Genomic DNA, 18,020 nt, shown 5'->3' on the forward strand with positions numbered 1-18,020 from the left:
CCACAGTCAACCCTGTTACGGTCAATCCTGTTAATTTATTTGGCACTTACTTTAGTCATTTATTTTATTTAACCTCGAGATCGGAAAACACATTTTTTATTAAGTTAAACATGTGCTCTTTATAACAGAATGTACATTTTGTTTCTTTGGACCAAGTTACACTTCTCAAAAGGCACCAAATTGATGGAACAACCCATTTATTTATGAGTCACGTGTGCCACATCTATAGAGCCTACACCACATCCCCCTCGCCTACACACCCCTATACTGACCAGACTGGTAAAAGATCAAGGCAGATACTTGTTTCTACTTCATCACCAGTGTGGGGTATGTGTCTGTATACATTGCATACTTGCATGTGTGTAAGACGGAGACCAACCTGTGTGGACGTTCCCTTTGTGTTTCTTCAGAGAGTCTTTGCTCTTGAACCTCTTCCCACAGCTCTCAGCCTTACAGATGAACCTGGCATCTCCTCTACACGCCTCCTTGTGCTGGTCATAACTACACACACACACAGGAAATACAGACACAGTGACTCAAATATACAGGAACTCAGACAGGAACAGATAGCAGCCCCTGTATACATATTATGCTAGTGTGTATGTTTGTGTTCTAGTTATGTAGGTCTACCTGGACTCTGAGCCGAAGGTGATGTAGCAGAGGGAACAATGGTGGTGGGCTCTGAAAAAGTCTCCTGAAGGACACAGGGTCTCCGCACAGTGCAGAACACTGAGGGCAAAATGAAGGAGGTATACAGAGTCAGATAGGAGTAGGCTATAAAGATATGAACATAAATACTACTACATGTTCAGGTGTCCTACATCAGGAAACGAATAGAGAGGCTGATTCAGCTGTAACAAAATGTACTGAGTATGTGCAAATCTGTCAGTTCCACTATATGACCCATTTGGTAGCATACTTCTGTGTAACTCAATAGAGTGTCAGGTAAGTAGAGTAGAGAGATGACGTAGGCTACACACTGGCGCTGCAGGGCTTGTTTGATGGGGAACTTCTTGCCACAGTTCCTGCACTTGTACTCTTTCTCCTCGGTACTGGGTCTCTGGTGCAGGCTCTGGAGGTGGGCTGCTAGGATCTCCTCACTAGGGAAGCTGCTCTCACACAGCAGGCACGGGTGGTCCTCCTTCTTGATCAACCTCTCTGCACACATACACTCATTATTACACATTACACACACATGCAGCCATATCAGTTGTGTATGAGTATAAGCTGTGTGCAAGCATTACACACTTCAAGCATAAACTGTTGGACTGACAAAACACTGTTTATAAACATGGTTTAGGTAAAACTTTGTTAGGCATGTACCCATTTCAACGAGATGTTTGGCATCTTTGCTGTTTTCATCTTCATCTTCGATGCTTTCCTCTTCCTCCTCCTCTGACTCTTCCTCCATATCACTGTCCAGGTAGCCTATCAGCAGCTCTGTGTCTGTCTCAATGTCGTCCACTGCCAGGTAGAAGATATTCTCTCCGTCCTGAGAGATCAGAACCATAATCATTCCCATACACACACACACACAGACAGAGGGAAAAAAGGGGTCGCTGAAGGTTGAACTCATTAAACCTAGACACTCGTCTGCTGAGGCTTGATTAAGGTCGGAGGTCAAACACTCCAACTCCTAAACATGTCATCATTAACTTCCACATCCTAAAGGTCACGGTCTAATCAAATCAAAGCGTCATTTTCCTTTGGCTAAGGCATTTATGAATAGACATATATATATATTAATTTAACAGAGAGAAACACAATAAATTACACTTATGATGTAACACAGACCTCTAACACACATGAATGACCTTTGAACAAGCGATCACTTTTAGCACTCTGGCATTAACGACAGAACCTCAGCCAGAAGATCACAGGTTCTGTTCCTCTTCCCTTCTACCGCGATTTTTCCTTTTCCTCTAGCTGAGATTTCCAAGGCCAAGCCCTGACTCGTGTGTGTGTGTGTGTGTGTGTGTGTGTGTCTGTGTCTGTGTGTCTGTGTGTGTGTGTGTGTGTGTGTGTGTGTGTGTGTGTGTGTGTCTGTGTCTGTGTGTCTGTGTGTCTGTGTCTGTGTGTGTGTGTGTGTGTGTGTGTGTGTGTGTGTGTGTGTGTGTGTGTGTGTGTGTGTGTGTGTGTGTGTGTGTGTGTGTGTGTGTGTGTGTGTGTGTGTGTGTGTGTGTGTGTGTGTGTGTCTGTGTGGTGTGTTTAAGTGCATAGGCTAAGGTCATGTACACATGATGTGTGTGTGTTCATGACCTTGGCCAATAGATCTGATTGTGTATGGGTTGTCTGTGTTTGGGGGATTATGGATATAATTAATCTGATCTTAATCACAGAGATTGACAAGTTTTGTTAAATGTTTATGTAAGGGATGCACAAAGCACTAGAGAAGATTTTCATAGGAAGTTCAGACACTTTGAGAGGGAGTTACTTACAGCTGTGAAAGACGCCTCATCTCACACGGTCATCAAACAGAACCACCTTCACATCTCCTTTTGATATGGCAGGCTTGATCAGTAGCACATGGTGCAATCTTACAAGCTGTCTGCACAGGCAGACAAAACAAAAAATCCACATTCCCCATCTTCATTTCACTCTCACTATCCATCTCAACTCACTCTCACCAACTTTCCCTCGCTTCTCTTCGACTCTTTCTCTCTGATGTCCATCTTCTCTCTCTTTATTTCTCTCTCTCTCTCCTTCTCCCTCTCTCTCCCCCCTTCTCTCTCAGAGATATGTGCTGATACCCAGCTCTATCTGTGTCTCTCCCTGTAGATAGGTCTGAAGGTGTTACTATCTTCAGTGTGGGGCTGTACCTGGATGGCTGCCAGGTTCTTCTCCTCTTGTGATGGCGCCTGATGGACAAAACGCAGCCAGTTGGCATGGCGAGGGTTACTGGCATCCAAAACATAGAGCACATCGCCTTTATTACCTCGGACCTGCAACAGAGAACAGACATGCCTATCAAGAACATGAAATACTGTTGGCTGGAATTAATGTCTCATTTCCATAGACAGACCTAGCTTCTTGATCTAGCTTTCTGTTCATCTGGAGATGCAGTTTAACAAACTAAATCACAGTTGCCATGAAAAACCCTGTGATATAAAACAATGTGGTTCTATCCAATATAACATGAAAGTTATAGATTACTAGATGACTATACTACACTGAGAAAAAATATAAAACGCAACATGCAACAATTTCAAAGATTTTACTGAGTTACAGTTCATATAAGGAAATCAGTCAATTGAAATAAATTCATTAGGCCCTAGTCTATGGATTTCACATGACTGGGAATACAGATATGCATCTGTTGGTCAAAGATACCTTTAAAAAAAGGTAGGGGCATGGATCAGAAAACCAGTCAGTATCTGGTGTGACCACCATTTGCCTCATGCAGCGCGACACATCTCCTTTGCATAGAGTTGATCAGGCTGTTGATTGTGCGAAGTTTGCTGGATATTGGTGGGAACTGGAACACGCTGTCGTACACCTCAATCCAGAGCATCCCAAACATGCTCAATGGATGACATGTATGGTGAGTATGCAGGCCATGGAAGAACTGGGACATTTTCAGCTTCCAGGAATTGTGTACAGATCCTTGCGACATGGGGCCGTGCATTATCATGCTGAAACATGAGGTGATGGCGGTGGATGAATGGCACGACAATGGGCCTCAGGATCTCATCACAGTATCTCTGTGCATTCAAATTGCCATCGATAAAATGCAATTGTGTTCGTTGTCCGTAGCTTATGCCTGCCCATACCATAACTCCACCACCACCATGGGGCACTATGTTCACAACGTTGACATCAGCAAATGCTCGCCCACACGACGCCATACACACTGTCTGCCATCTGCCCAGTACAGTTGAAACCGGGATTCAACCGTGAAGAGCACACTTCCCCAGAGTGCCAGTGGCCATCGAAGGTGAGCATTTGCCCACTGAAGTCAGTTACGACGCCGAACTGCAGTCAGGTAAAGACCCTGATGAGGACAACTGACAGTTTGTGCAGAAATTCTTTGGATGTGCAAACCCACAGTTTCATCAGCTGTCCGGGTTGCTCGTCTGAGACCATCAGGCAGGTGAAGAAGCCGGATGTGGAGGTCCTGGGCTGGCCTGGTTACACATGGTCTGCGGTTGTGAGGCCGGTTGGATGTACTGACAAATTCTCTAAAACGACGTTAGAGGCAGATTATGGTAGAGAAATTAACATTACTTGTGGACATTCCTGCAGTCAGCATACCAATTGCACTCTTCCTCAAAACTTGAGACATCTGTGGCATTGTGTTGTGTGACAAAACTGCACATTTTAGAATGACCTTTCATTGTCCCCAGCACAAGGTGCACCTGTGTAATGATCATGCTGTTTAATAAGCTTCTTGATATGCCATACCTGTCAGGTGGATGGATTATTTTAGCAAAGGAAAAATGCTCATTAACAGGGATGTAAACAAATTTGTGCACAACATTTGAGAGAAATAAGCTTTTTGTGCATATGGAACATTTCTGTGATCTTTTATTTCAGCTCATGAAACTTTAAATGTTGCGTTTATTTTTTTTCTTCAGTATATAATTTCAGACCACACCTGAATTCTTTATGGTTGACAGGTAATCAGTTACTTGTAAATAAACACATCATCTCACTGATCTGAAATGTAATTAAACCTGTCCCTTATCTCAAATAAATTCTAAACCTAATGATGGGAATAAAACATAATTGCACTTTGAATAACAGAGGCACAAGATGTGGGTGGAGTTTGCCAAACCAAGACTCGTTACAAAAACAAGAATCTACAGTCAACAAGTGTATGTGCATCAAACTAGCTTCTCCAATTAAGCATCACCTGTGCTGTATCTGAACTGCCACATAATTCAACTATTTATCCTTTCATTTCAATAGTAGGCCTACACAGAAATAAATATTATTTATTGAATTATATAAAGTATACTTATTTAGCATCTATCTATTGTGCTTATGAAGAGAAACATGCTGTGCTGTGACTGCAGTGTTAAAGGAGTAGAGGAAGTCTGTGTTAGTATCACCTCCCACATCAGTCTGGTGTCCGTGCTCTCATTCAGCTCACTCGGCAGTTTCTTCTCTCCAGCGAAAGGGCCAAACTTTTCCCCCTTGTAGAAAACCCACATTGTCAGAATTTGAGGATACAGGATATTCATTTTTCTTGTCTTTCTTTTTTACTAGAGGTATTTTCCAGAACTGTCAGGGGCTGTGTGAAGGCAACCAGATATAAATTGTGCGATGGAATAGATGCCAAAAAGAATGTAGTAGAAAATAGTGTAAAACAGTATAGGACTATAGTATTATAATACATAGTATTGTCCATGAATCCATCCTATGCGTTTCACTTTGGACCCTACAAGAGGGGGTGTGCTCAAGATGTGTTCCTCATGAATGAAGCATTCATGTTCAAAGTTTTGAACAATGTGAGATTGCCAAATGAATAGGTAGCCTGGCCATTTGCAGTGTTTAATAACTTTCAATATAAAACATTGTTTGCACCATTTTGAACCACCATTGTTGGCAACATTGTCAACTTGGTTACAATATTGTGGAATAGCCTATAATACAATATTAATTTTGAGTATGAAAGTTAAATGACAGCATAGGAAACGTAAGTGTTCAGTGCAATATGCAATGAAACAATGTTACAATGTATCAACACATGTGTTACTGTGTAACACACGAGAGTTGAGTTCAAAGTGAGCATTGTTGTGGAGTGAGCTAGTTACAGTATCTACGTGGCACTTCACGTCAGAGCAGCATTCAAGTAGGCTATGGCTTGAGATTTTAGGAACGACTCGCAAAAAAACCAAAATACGAACAGAAAACTGCCTTTCTCCGATTCACCGGATGAGTTTTGCGCGTTGGTAAGTTTCTTCATACCCAAAACATACAAAGTTGTCCTGTCCAAAATAACAAACCTTTTTCACTCGTCTCGCCGTGTAAAGCCCGATTCCATCCTGGACCTTAGATGATTTCAAAGAAAATCTATCTGGCACATACATTCCCAACATTGTCATTGCTCTGAACGAATCCCTAAAGTGATAATTAGAAACTATGCCAGCGGGAAAATAATGACTATTGTCTGTTTTCGCACAGACAGGAGAGTTTACAGCGGGTTGTTTCTCCGTAATTCGGTCCAGGTTAAATTTCTACTCTTGCTGCGAGACTGTAGCGAGCGTCCTGATTGGTGGAAAGTTTGTTACCAGAAGCTACATATTTAGTGAAGGATGATCATGCACTTTGAAGTCCCTCTGTCCCCTAACTTTGGATGACTAACAGTAACCACAAATATGTGCCAAATCTAAAGTTGAGCAGGTCTTTACATTGGTTCTTATTATATCCTTGTGTTTTGTTTTTTATATCTACAATGTGCCTATATATATATATATATATATATATATATATATATAAACAGTGTACTGTAGGCCTATTTGACAGGACTAGTTGAAAGCTTAATTATATTTCCACCATGACATTGCTTTTATCTATTATTAATTCAGATAATTATATAACATACTGTCATAAACAGTCATGGCAGCTGATAGCAGCAACACTGAATCATTCATGAGAGCACCAGCTGTTCCGGACAACTGCGTGATCTCCCTCTCCGTAGCTGATGTGAGTAATACCTCTAAACAGGTTAAGATTCACGGATTACCAGGATGCGTATTCAGAGCATGCGCTGACCAGCTGGCAAGTGTCTTTACTGACATTTTCAACCTCTCCCTGACCCAGTCTGTAATACCTACATGTTTCAAGCAGACCACCCTGTGCCCAAGAATGCCAAGGTAACCTGTCTAAAAGACTATCGCCCCATAGCACTCACATCTGTAGCCATGAAATGCTTTGAAAGGCTGGTCATGGCTCACATCAACACCATCATCCCAGACACCTTGGACCCTCTCCAACTCACATACCGCCCCAACAGATCCACAGATGACACAACCTCTATTGCACTCCACACTGCCTTCTCCCACCTGGACAAAAGGAACACCTATGTGAGAATGCTGTTCATTGACTACAGTTCAGCGTTCAACACCATAGTGCCCTCCAACCTCATCACTAAGCTCAGCACCCTGGGACTGAACACCTCCCTCTGCAAATGGATCCTGGACTTCCTGACGGGCCACCCCCTGGTGGTGAGGGTAGGCAACAACAGATCCACCACACTGACCCTCAAAACGGGGGCCCCTCAGGGTTACGTGCTTAGTCCCCTCCTGCACTCCATGTTCACCCATGACTGCGTGGCCACACACAACTCCAACACCATCATTAAGTTTGCTGACGACACGGCGGTGGTAGGGCTGATCACCAACGACGATGAAACAGCCTTTAGGGAGGATGTCAGTGACCTGGCAGTGTGGTGCCAGGACAACAACCTTTCCCTTAGTGTCAGCAAGACAACGGAGCTGATCGTGGACTACAGGAAACGGAGGGCCAATCACGCCCCCTTCCACATTGACGGGGCTGTAGTGGAGTGGATTGAGAGCTTCAAGTTCCTAGGTGTCACATCACTAAGGAATTAACATGGTCCACACACCAACACAGTCGTGAAGAAGGCACGACAACGGCTCTTCCCCCTCAGGAGGCTGAAAAGATTTGGCATGGGCCCTCAGATCCTCAAAACGTTCTACAGCTGCACCATTGAGAGCATCTTGACTGGCTACATCACCGCTTGGTATGGCAACTGCTTGGCATCCAACCATAAGGAACTACAGAGGGTAGTGCGTACGGCCCAGTACATCACTGGGGCCGAGCTCCCTGCCATCCAGGACTATACCAGGCTAACAATTGTCAAAAACTCCAGCCACCAATGTCATAGACTGTTCTCTCTGCAACGGCAAGCGGTACCGATGCACCAAGTCTGGAACCAAGAGGATCCAAAACAGCTTCTACCCTCAAGCCAAAAGACTGCTAAATAGTTAACCAAATAGCTACCCGGACTTCCTGCATTGATTATTTTTGCACTAACTCTTTTGACGCATCACATATGCTTCTGCTACTGTTTATTATCTATCCTGTTGCGTAGTCACTTTACCCCTACCTATATGTACATACTGTATCTACCTCAATTACCTCGTACCCCTGCACATCCACTCGGTACTGGTACCCCATGTATATAGCCAAGTTATTGTGTATTTATTCCTTGTGTTATAATTTATTTTCATATTTTTCTATTTTTCTCATTGCATTGTTGGGAAGGGCCCGTAAGTAAGCATTTCACTGTTAGTCTACACCTGTTGTTTACGAAGCAGGTGACAAATAACATTTGATTTGATTGATTTGAGCTCATGACAACAGACACAAACAATTGTTTAAGTCAAATTGTTGTTTCAGGCTAATTGGCTTGACCTACTGTACCTCTACCAAACTAGCTTACCAGGATATGGTTTGGGTCATGCCTCTGTTACAGTAATGACAGTTTTATGAACCCCTTATGATACAAGCTAAAAATGTTGGTCTAACAGTAGGAACCCACTCATGGTGGGTGTATAATATCAGTTACTGCTGTAGGGCCAACACTGAGCAAAATCAGCAATTGTGTTTCTACTGTTTTAAAATAACTTTTCAAGGAACTATGGTCCAATTGCTATCCCAATATTCCCTTTATGGCTTCTGGTGTGCATGCGTGCCTATGTGTATGTGCGCGTGTGTGTTTGCGTGTGCGCTTTTGCGCTTTTGCGTTTGCACAATAATATGATGACTTTGCTATCCTTAGCTAAACATATCTGTCACGATCGTTAGACGGAGTAGACCAAGGCGCAGCATTGCAGGCAAACATCCTTTATTTAAAGAGAGTAAACACTCGAACAAAACAACAAACGATACGTGCAGTCCTACGGTACAAACCAAAAGGAACAAACCAACTGGAACAAGATCCCACAACTATTGTGGGAAAACAGCCTGTATAAATATGGCTCCCAATCAGAGACAACCAGCAACAGCTGACACTCGTTGCCTCTGATTGGGAACCACTCTGGCCAACACAGAAATACAAAACTAGAATCCCGACATAGAAACACAACACATAGAATATACACACCCTGGCTCAACATATAGAGTCCCAGAGCCAGGGTTTGACAGTACCCCCCCCCTAAAGGCGCAGACTGCGACCGCGCCTCAACATAGACCAAACAGGGGAGGGCTGGGTGGGCATTCCTCCTCGGAGGCGGTTCCGGCTCCGGGCTCGCCCACCACCCTCCAATAATCCCCCGTAGCGCCCTGGTCCGGTCTGGCCCCGCTGGCTGGAGCTGGACTGGACATCGTAGAGCGGATTGCTTAAGCTCGGTGTGGAGCAGCTGACCGGTACCTGACCAGGCACCGGTGACCCAGGCACGGGTTGTGCCGGACTGACGACGCGCACCCCTGGCTTGGTGCATGGAGCAGGAACGGGCGGACCGGGCTGGCGATGCGCACTCCCTGGCTTGGTGCGTGGAGCAGCAACGGGCGGACCGGGCTGACGATGCGCACCCTGGCTTGGTGCGTGGAGCAGGAACGGGCCGGACCGGGCTGACGATGCGCACCCTGGCTTGGTGCGTGGAGCAGCAACGGGCCGGACCGGGCTGACGATGCGCACCCTTGGCTTGGTGCGTGGAGCAGGAACGGGCCGGACCGGGCTGACGACTCGCACCCCTGGCTTGGTGCGTGGAGCAGCAACGGGCCGGACCGGGCTGACGATGCGCACCCCTGGCTTGGTGCGTGGAGCAGGAACGGGCCGGACCGGGCTGACGATGCGCACCCCTGGCTTGGTGCGTGGAGCAGGAACGGGCCGGACCGGGCTGACGATGCGCACCCCTGGCTTGGTGCGTGGAGCAGGAACGGGCCGGACCGGGCTGACGATGCGCACTCCCTGGCTTGGTGCGTGGAGCAAGAACGGGCCGGACCGGGCTGACGATGCGCACCCCTGGCTTGGTGCGTGGAGCAGGAACGGGCCGGACCGGGCTGACGATGCGCACCCCTGGCTTGGTGCGTGGAGCAGGAACGGGCCGGACCGGGCTGACGACTCACACCCCTGGCTTGGTGCGTGGAGCAGGAACGGGCCGGACCGGGCTGACGACTCGCACCCCTGGCTTGGTGCGTGGAGCAGGAACAGGCCGGGCCGGGCTGGCGACGCACACCGTAGGCTTGGTGCGAGTGGCAGGAACAGGCCGGGCCGGGCTGGCGACGCACACCGTAGGCTTGGTGCGAGTGGCAGGAACAGGCCGGGCCGGGCTGGCGACGCACACCGTAGGCTTGGTGCGAAGGGCAGGAACAGGCCGGGCCGGCGACGCGCACCGTAGGCTTGGTGCGAGGAGCAGGAACAGGCCGGGCCGGGCTGGCGAAGCGCACCGTAGGCTTGGTGCGAGGAGCAGGAACAGGCCGGGCCGGGCTGGCGACGCGCACCGTAGGCTTGGTGCGAGGAGCAGGAACAGGCCGGGCCGGCGACGCGCACCGTAGGCTTGGTGCGAGTGGCAGGAACAGGCCGGGCCGGGCTGGCGACGCGCACCGTAGGCTTGGTGCGAGGAGCAGGAACAGGCCGGGCCGGGCTGGCGACGCGCACCGTAGGCTTGGTGCGAGTGGCAGGAACAGGCCGTGCCGGGCTGGCGACGCGCACCGTAGGCTTGGTGCGAGGAGCAGGAACAGGCCGGGCCGGGCTGGCGACGCGCACCGTAGGCTTGGTGCGAGGAGCAGGAACAGGCCGGACCGGGCTGGCGACGCACACCGTAGGCTTGGTGCGAGGAACAGGAACAGGCCGGACCGTACTGGGAACACACACCACTGGCCTTAAACGGGGATCAGGAACGGGCCGGACCGGACTGGCAATACACCTCAGTACCTCTCGCCGTGCCTCTACAACTTCCTTCCCTCCTCTCACCAATGGCTCCCGTAACCCGGTGGCCTTCTCTCCTCGTCTCCCATTTCGCCCTGTGGCAGCCTCCTGCTGCCCAGTCGCCCATGCCGTGTGCCCCCCCCTAAAAATTTTCTGGGGTTGCCTCTCGTCCGTCTGACGACGACACTGTTGACGCCGTTGCTCCTCTCTCGCCAGGGCCTTAATCTTAGCCCATGGCCCCTTGCCCCCGAGCATGTCCTCCCAGGACCACGATTTGCCCACCTGGGCCATCGCCAACCTTTCCAGCTCCTTTCCCGGCGCTTCCTCCCATGTCCAGGCCGCCTGCTCCTGGACACGCTGCTTGGTCCTGGTATGGTGGGATCTTCTGTCACGATCGTTAGACGGAGTAGACCAAGGCGCAGCATTGCAGGCAAACATCCTTTATTTAAAGAGAGTAAACACTCGAACAAAACAACAAACGATACGTGCAGTCCTACGGTACAAACCAAAAGGAACAAACCAACTGGAACAAGATCCCACAACTATTGTGGGAAAACAGCCTGTATAAATATGGCTCCCAATCAGAGACAACCAGCAACAGCTGACACTCGTTGCCTCTGATTGGGAACCACTCTGGCCAACACAGAAATACAAAACTAGAATCCCGACATAGAAACACAACACATAGAATATACACACCCTGGCTCAACATATAGAGTCCCAGAGCCAGGGTGTGACAATATCCCAATGGGAACAGTTCAACATCTAGTTTTGATTTACATTTGGTTGAGTTGTCAACTAATGTGAATTCAACGTGGAAATCCACCCCAAAATTCACCATATCATTGGATTTAGGTTAAAAGTTGGGTGAAAAAAAGACACAATTCAGTTTTCACATTACATTTTTTTGTTGAAATGATGTGGAAACAACATTGATTCAACCAGTTTTTACCCAGTGGGATTGCACTTTTTTTGTTGAAGATCTCATGTACCTCCTAATCTCAAATCAAATCCAATTTTATTGGTCGCGTACACATATTTTGCAGATGTTATTGCAGGTGCAGCGAAACGCTTGTGTTTCTAGCTCCAACAGTGCAGTAATACCTAACAATACAAAACAATACCTACATATACAAAACAAATTAAAAGAAAGGAATTAAGACTTAAGAAATATCAGGACAAGCAATATCAGAGTCCGGAATATAAATATATGTATATGTATATGATGGTCTGTATAGACATTATAGACAGTATATGACTATTAAAGGTGTGTACAGCAGTAATTATATAGGATAAGCCTTGACTAGGATTCATTATATACATATGAACTGCAGTCTCTAAGGTGCAGGGTTGAGTACCAGGTGGTAGCCAGCTAGTAACCATGACTAAAGTTCAGGGCAGAGTACTGGGTGGAGGCTGGCTAGTGGTGACTATTTAACAGTCTGATGGCCTGGAGATAGAAGCAGTTTTTCAGTCTCTAGGTCCCAGCTTTGATTCACCTGTACTGTCTCTGCCTTCTAGATGGTAGTGGGGTGAACAGGCCGTGGCTCGGGTGGATGAGGTCCTTGATGATCTTCTTGGTCTTCCTGTGACACCGGGTGCTGTAGATGTCCTGGAGGGCAGGCAATGTGCCCCCGGTGATGCGTTGGGCTGACCGCACCATCCTCTGGAGAGCCCTGCGGTTGCGGATGGTGCAATTGCCATACCAGGCGATGAACAGCCCGACAGGAAGCTCTCAATGGTACATGTGTAGAAGTTCATGAGGGTCTTAGGGCCCAAGACAAATTTCTTCAGCCTCCTGCGATTGAAGAGTCGCTGTTGTCAGTGATGTGCTCGCCGAGGAACTTGAAGCTTTTCACTCTCTCCACTGCGGCCCCGTCGATGTGGATGGGGGCGTTCCTTTTCTGCTGTCTCCTGAAGTCCATGATCAGCTCCTTTGTTTTGTTGACGTTGAGGGAGAGGTTATTGTCCTGGCACCACTCCGCCAGGGCCCTCACCTCCTCCCTGTAGGCTGTCTCGTCATTGTTGGTAATCTGGCCTACCACTGTTGTGTCATCTGCAAACTTGATGATTGAGTTGGAGACGTGCGTGGCCACGGAGTCATGGGTGAACAGGGAGTACAGGAGGGGGCTGAGCACGCACCCTTATGGGGCCCCCGTGTTGAGGATCAGCGTAGCGGAGGTGTTGTTGCCTACCTTCACCAGCTTGGGTCGGCCCATCAGGAAGTCCAGGACCCAGTTACACAGGGCGGGGTACAGACCTAGGGCCCCGAGCTTAGTGATGAGCTTGGAGGACACTATGGTGTTGAAGGCTGAGCTGTAGTCGATAAACAGCATTCTTACATAGGTATTCCTCTTGTCCAGATGGGATAGGGCAGTGTGCAGTGTGATGGTGATTGCGTCATCCGTGGATCTGTTGGGGCGGTATGCAAATTGTAGTGGGTCTAGGGTGTCGGGTAAGGTGGAGGTGATATGATCCTTAACTAGCCTCTAAAAGCACTTAATGATAACAGAAGTGAGTGCTACGGGGCAATAGTTATTTAGTTCAGTTACCGTCGCTTTCTTGGGTACAGGAACACTGGTGGACATCTTGAAGCAAGTGGTGACAACAGACTGGGATAGGGAGAGATTCAATATGTCTGTAAACACTCCAACCAGCTGGTCTGCACATGCTCTGAGAACGTGGCTTGGGATGCCGTGTGGGCCACCAACCTTGCGATCTGCCTATCTAGGTCAGAGTATGATGAGTTAACTAAAAAGTATACCTTTCTGTATTTAGAAACCATCTGTGCAGGAGGACATCACACTGTCTAAGTAACGTCACACGTGAATGCTGGATGAGAGAGTATACACAAATACGTTATGCCTCCGTTCAAACTCAATCTCGGACCATTAGTGAGGGGGAAATACATCACCTACCTCGATTTGTTGACTTTCACCCTGCACGAGAGAGATAAGTGTAATGAAGTATTCAGAAACACTGTGTCTGTTGGAGTGTATTGTCTGTCTGAAGGACTGTGTATGTTGTTGGATGCAGACCTTAAACAAATCTCCTTTCTCACTAATCAGCATTGTGTCTGCGTTGTGATAGTGTTGTTTACAGTGTTTGTAACTCTTGTTTATCTTAATGACTTCCTACGGCATTATGGCTCCGCGTTCCACTCTGCCATGACTGGTTCACATGACCAGTATGGGTTGGCTAGGTTACCACAGAGCCTCAGAGTCATGATGTTCTTGTTTTCTGAAGAGTCAATGAACTGACATTAATCTATGCTCTGTTTCTTTGAAAGAGGATGAGTTTCCATGGGTAGGAATAGTTGTTTAAGACTCAGCACTCTGGACTCCATCGTCCAAATCCTAGTAAAGCTGTTTATTGTTTGTTTCCCTTAAACTGTGTCTTATTTATGTAGATTTCTCCAAAACTGTTTTTTTTTTTACTACAACACTTTTATTTCTCTCAGTATATTCTAGTAGTAGGCTCGGCCCAGATAGACTGGAAATGGTCCCTTACTTTTGTATCACACCAAACCTGAAGTAACTCATCTAGATATTCTTTCAAATTCTTGTCTGTTTCTCCTCGTCTGTTTGTGTATTTGTTTCTCAGTTCACCTTTGTATTTGAGGTTGTCTAACCAGTAGCCTTGTGTCATGTTCCAGTTGTGCTCTAAGACCCCATTGACATTATATAAGAACAGGCCTATGGAAAGTGCCAGTAGGAAGTCTAGGTGGACCTATTGGATGATGGGAGTGACAAGAGGACTGAGACGGTCTTTGTGTGCCCCCAGCCCCCCTACACCTCCTGTCCCCTCCTGACCTCCCTGTCAGCGCCATGGTCTGGGGAGTCAGGACCGAGACGATTAAAGGCCATGACCTCTTTATCCCCCATGCCCTCTGTAGACCCCCTACCCCATTAACTTTCACTCAGCTTGACTACCCCTAGGTGATCCAGACTAACACTGGTCTCCTACTGTTGACCAGTGACCACACACACACACACAGTCAGACATATTTTCCTGGGAATTTCATTAGGTCTTATGTTGATGTACCTTATTCAGTAGGTGGCAACAAAGTTTATTTTACCTGCTAGATTCAGGTTAGATTCAGGTTAGATTCCGGTTAGATTCAGGTTAGATTCAGGTTAGATCAGAAACAGGGCCGTATCAGACCCAGTATCAGACCATTATAAAGGTTCATAAAAAGACCAGAGGATCCCTAACACGACAACAGGACCAGGACTTAGAACCCAAAGAGTAGTGAGCCATGGAACTTTGGATCCAACCATTCGCTCACTGTACTGCCAATGGTGCCTCAGAGGGCCAAAAAGCACAGAAACCACATTTAGGACATGGCAGAGGATTGCACTGAAATAAATACTTTCAGAGTTTCTTTTTTTCTAAGTAAATATTTTCACTACAGGGAAACCTCAGTTTGGCAAACACACAAATGGTTCCATACAGGATTTTCCGAATGTCTGTGCATTTTTGTTGAAATACCCAAACCTGATACTGTAGGTTTAGGGGCCAGGCCACCTTTTGTTTCATGTTTCACAATCCTCCCCAGTCCCCCCACCACCCCAACCCCCTATTTCAAGTCTGTCGTCAAACAGCCAGCAAACCATTTCCTGCAGCTCCGAGGTCACTGGATAAATTATGTTTTCGTTTGTCAACCCCTGGTCCCCGAAGGACCCTGTTAGAGCAGGTTCTTCTGAGGGAGTCTACAGAGATTACAGTACTGATGAAGCATGAGAAATTGCAGGCACTTAGGAGTGATTTTATGAGCACAAGAGAACTGAGGGACCACCCCTACGAGGGTCCTACTAGCGTACACAATCACACGTTGCCTTTCATGTTCATGTATTACAATCAGACACACACACAATCATACACAACAAGGAAAAATCACGCATTCATACGAATACACAAAACCAACATAGACTTAGTACACATTGCACATACTAAAACACACACACACATTCCTAGATGGTAAATGACTGGCAGTTAAACAGTGAATTCAGTGTTATGTATTATCACAGCAGCCATATGTTGGTTGAGTCCTTCAGCTGGGGTTTGTAGATGGAGGTTGTTTGAAGTCTGGGGGTCCCAGGTCTCTCCCTGCCCTGGGCAGGACACTGAGTGCTGGGGATAGCTCTGGTCATCAGCCCCAGACATCCGCCTGCTTGGCCTTCTGTAAAATAGGAGCTATGCAGAGCTGGTTTGTAGCAGAGACCCAACAATGATATTTTCCCTGAGCCGCAAAAGTAGAATCATGTTCATCATAATCTACCCCTCTGTATTGTCCTGCCAGAGCGCAGTATGTGTGTGTACATGTGTGTGTGTATGTGTGTGTGCGTGAATGTGTGTGTATGTGTGTGTGTGTGTGTGTGTGTGTGTGTGTATCTGTGTGTGTGTATGTGTGTGTGTATGTGTTTGTGTATGTGTGTGCGTGTATGTGTGTGTGTATCTGTGTGTGTGTATGTGTGTATGTGTGTGTTTATGTGTGTGTGTATCTGTGTGTGTGTATGTGTGTGTTTATGTGTGTGTATGTGTGTGTGTGTGTATGTGTGTGTGTGTGTGTGTGTGTGTGTGTGTGTGTGTATCTGTGTGTTTATGTGTGTGTATGTGTCTGTGCATGTGTCTGTGTGTGTGTAAGTGTGTATGTGTATGTGTGTGTGTATGATTTCTACTACACTAACTTGGAGCATCACAGTGCCCTTGTTATGGTGGTGAGTTTCTAGAAAGAGATGAAGTTGGCTCCAGTGTGGAGCTGAAATGTCTGACTAAATCCATACTCCGTCCACATCTTCTTTTCCCATAGTAGCCTAGGAGCCTTGGCCTCATTCTGCTCCACAAAGCTTGTGATAGTCATCAGAGTGTCTACGGTTTCACTGCTTTCTCTGCCAAAGGGATTATCATCTCTGAGAAGCGCTCTGTGGTCTTTTTTAGTTTAAAATCTCATGAGATTGTCTTAAACAGAGGCTGTGTGTTAGTGTGTGTATGTGTGTGGTGCGCGGCTGTCTGTCTCTGTGGGCCTGTATGCGTGCCGGCCACACTAGTGACTGTTTCTCCTTCACAAACTCTCTCCAAAAGTGTCACTGAGCTCTGAGGTCAGTAGCAGGATGCACTGTACATGCTCACATACCCACTGACATTAATATTTTGTAATTATACGTCTAACATAATACATTCCATAGCAATTGTGGCTCTGACAATATATTATATATATGTCTGTCCCTGCTGCATTTGTGCTCAACTAGCAGTCCTGTGGTTGTTACTCTGGCCGTTGCTCCAGAGCAGTCTGCAATGGTTCACACTGGACTAGCAAACTTCCCACACCAGCGTAGTGAATTTGAGGGGCAGGCGAGTCATGCTAACCCTGGCCAGGGATCAAAGCTGGGTCTCTGGCGCAAAAGTCTTGCCATTCTACCACTCCTGCAGGGTCATGGATGTCTGTCTCCACTCTTCATTCAGCTGCATATATACGTAACGCACAGATCAAAGCTCCATGATCATTACTGTGTTAGAAAACAAACGGACACAGCCCACCAGAGGGTGGCTTTTCTGTGTGTCGCACTTGGTTTGTGCGTGCATGTGTCTGTGTGAATATCTAGAACAAAGTCTGAGTGTTTATAATTGTTTCAGGCTTATTCCTCCTGAGTGACTAGTACAGAGAAAATGAAGGAGTGCCTTGGCTTCATTAAAAACCCATCTACTCCCATTCAGACCTTATTCATGACTGTGTTGACCCCCAGAGCATAGCACTAGTAGTCCCTACTGACCGGCTTTATTAGTAGGAGTTTACAGGCCTATCCATGACATTCCCACAGCTCTCTGGGAGCTCCTCCACATTATTCCAGGGCAACAGCAGGTTAATGTAAGCCAGGTGGAGCCTCCTCTACACTTCCTCTGAACAAGTTTGTTTGATTGACAGGGAGTTGTGGTGGTGAATCGGAGCGTTGCTGCTCAGGATCAGGTCGTGATGGAAACATGGAGATTCACAAGGAACAACTGTTTGACTTGGCCACAACAGAGAGGACTTTTCCACTCACCTGTGACCATTCTTAATTACAATGTGTGGATGTGTGTGTGATTGGGTCTGTGTCTGTGTGTTTCAGTGCATGTAGAACTCCTCCTCGTCTCTTACATGTGGCAAGTATACTGTAAGTGTGGTTAAAACTGTGTTAAC

At 47.0% G+C, this 18,020-nt stretch overlaps 1 protein-coding gene across 1 annotated transcript in view; it reads right to left on the reverse strand.

The window, feature by feature from the left end:
- Positions 1 to 6,181, reverse strand: part of LOC121533323 (PR domain zinc finger protein 5-like) — a 48,868-nt gene extending 42,687 nt beyond the window's left edge. Inside the window, exons 1-7 of the mRNA XM_041839154.2 lie at positions 5,949 to 6,181; positions 5,052 to 5,135; positions 2,820 to 2,942; positions 1,324 to 1,492; positions 981 to 1,158; positions 631 to 729; positions 380 to 501 (exon numbers count right to left, since the gene is read on the reverse strand). Of these exons, the coding sequence (XP_041695088.1) occupies positions 380 to 501; positions 631 to 729; positions 981 to 1,158; positions 1,324 to 1,492; positions 2,820 to 2,942; positions 5,052 to 5,135; positions 5,949 to 6,047 (874 nt within the window). The 5' untranslated portion in view covers positions 6,048 to 6,181. The remainder of the gene's footprint in view (positions 1 to 379; positions 502 to 630; positions 730 to 980; positions 1,159 to 1,323; positions 1,493 to 2,819; positions 2,943 to 5,051; positions 5,136 to 5,948) is intronic.
- Positions 6,182 to 18,020: the final 11,839 nt, after the last annotated feature.

Source organism: Coregonus clupeaformis, chromosome 20 (assembly GCF_020615455.1).
Source record: "Coregonus clupeaformis isolate EN_2021a chromosome 20, ASM2061545v1, whole genome shotgun sequence".
NCBI classification, from domain to species: Eukaryota; Metazoa; Chordata; class Actinopteri; order Salmoniformes; family Salmonidae; genus Coregonus; species Coregonus clupeaformis.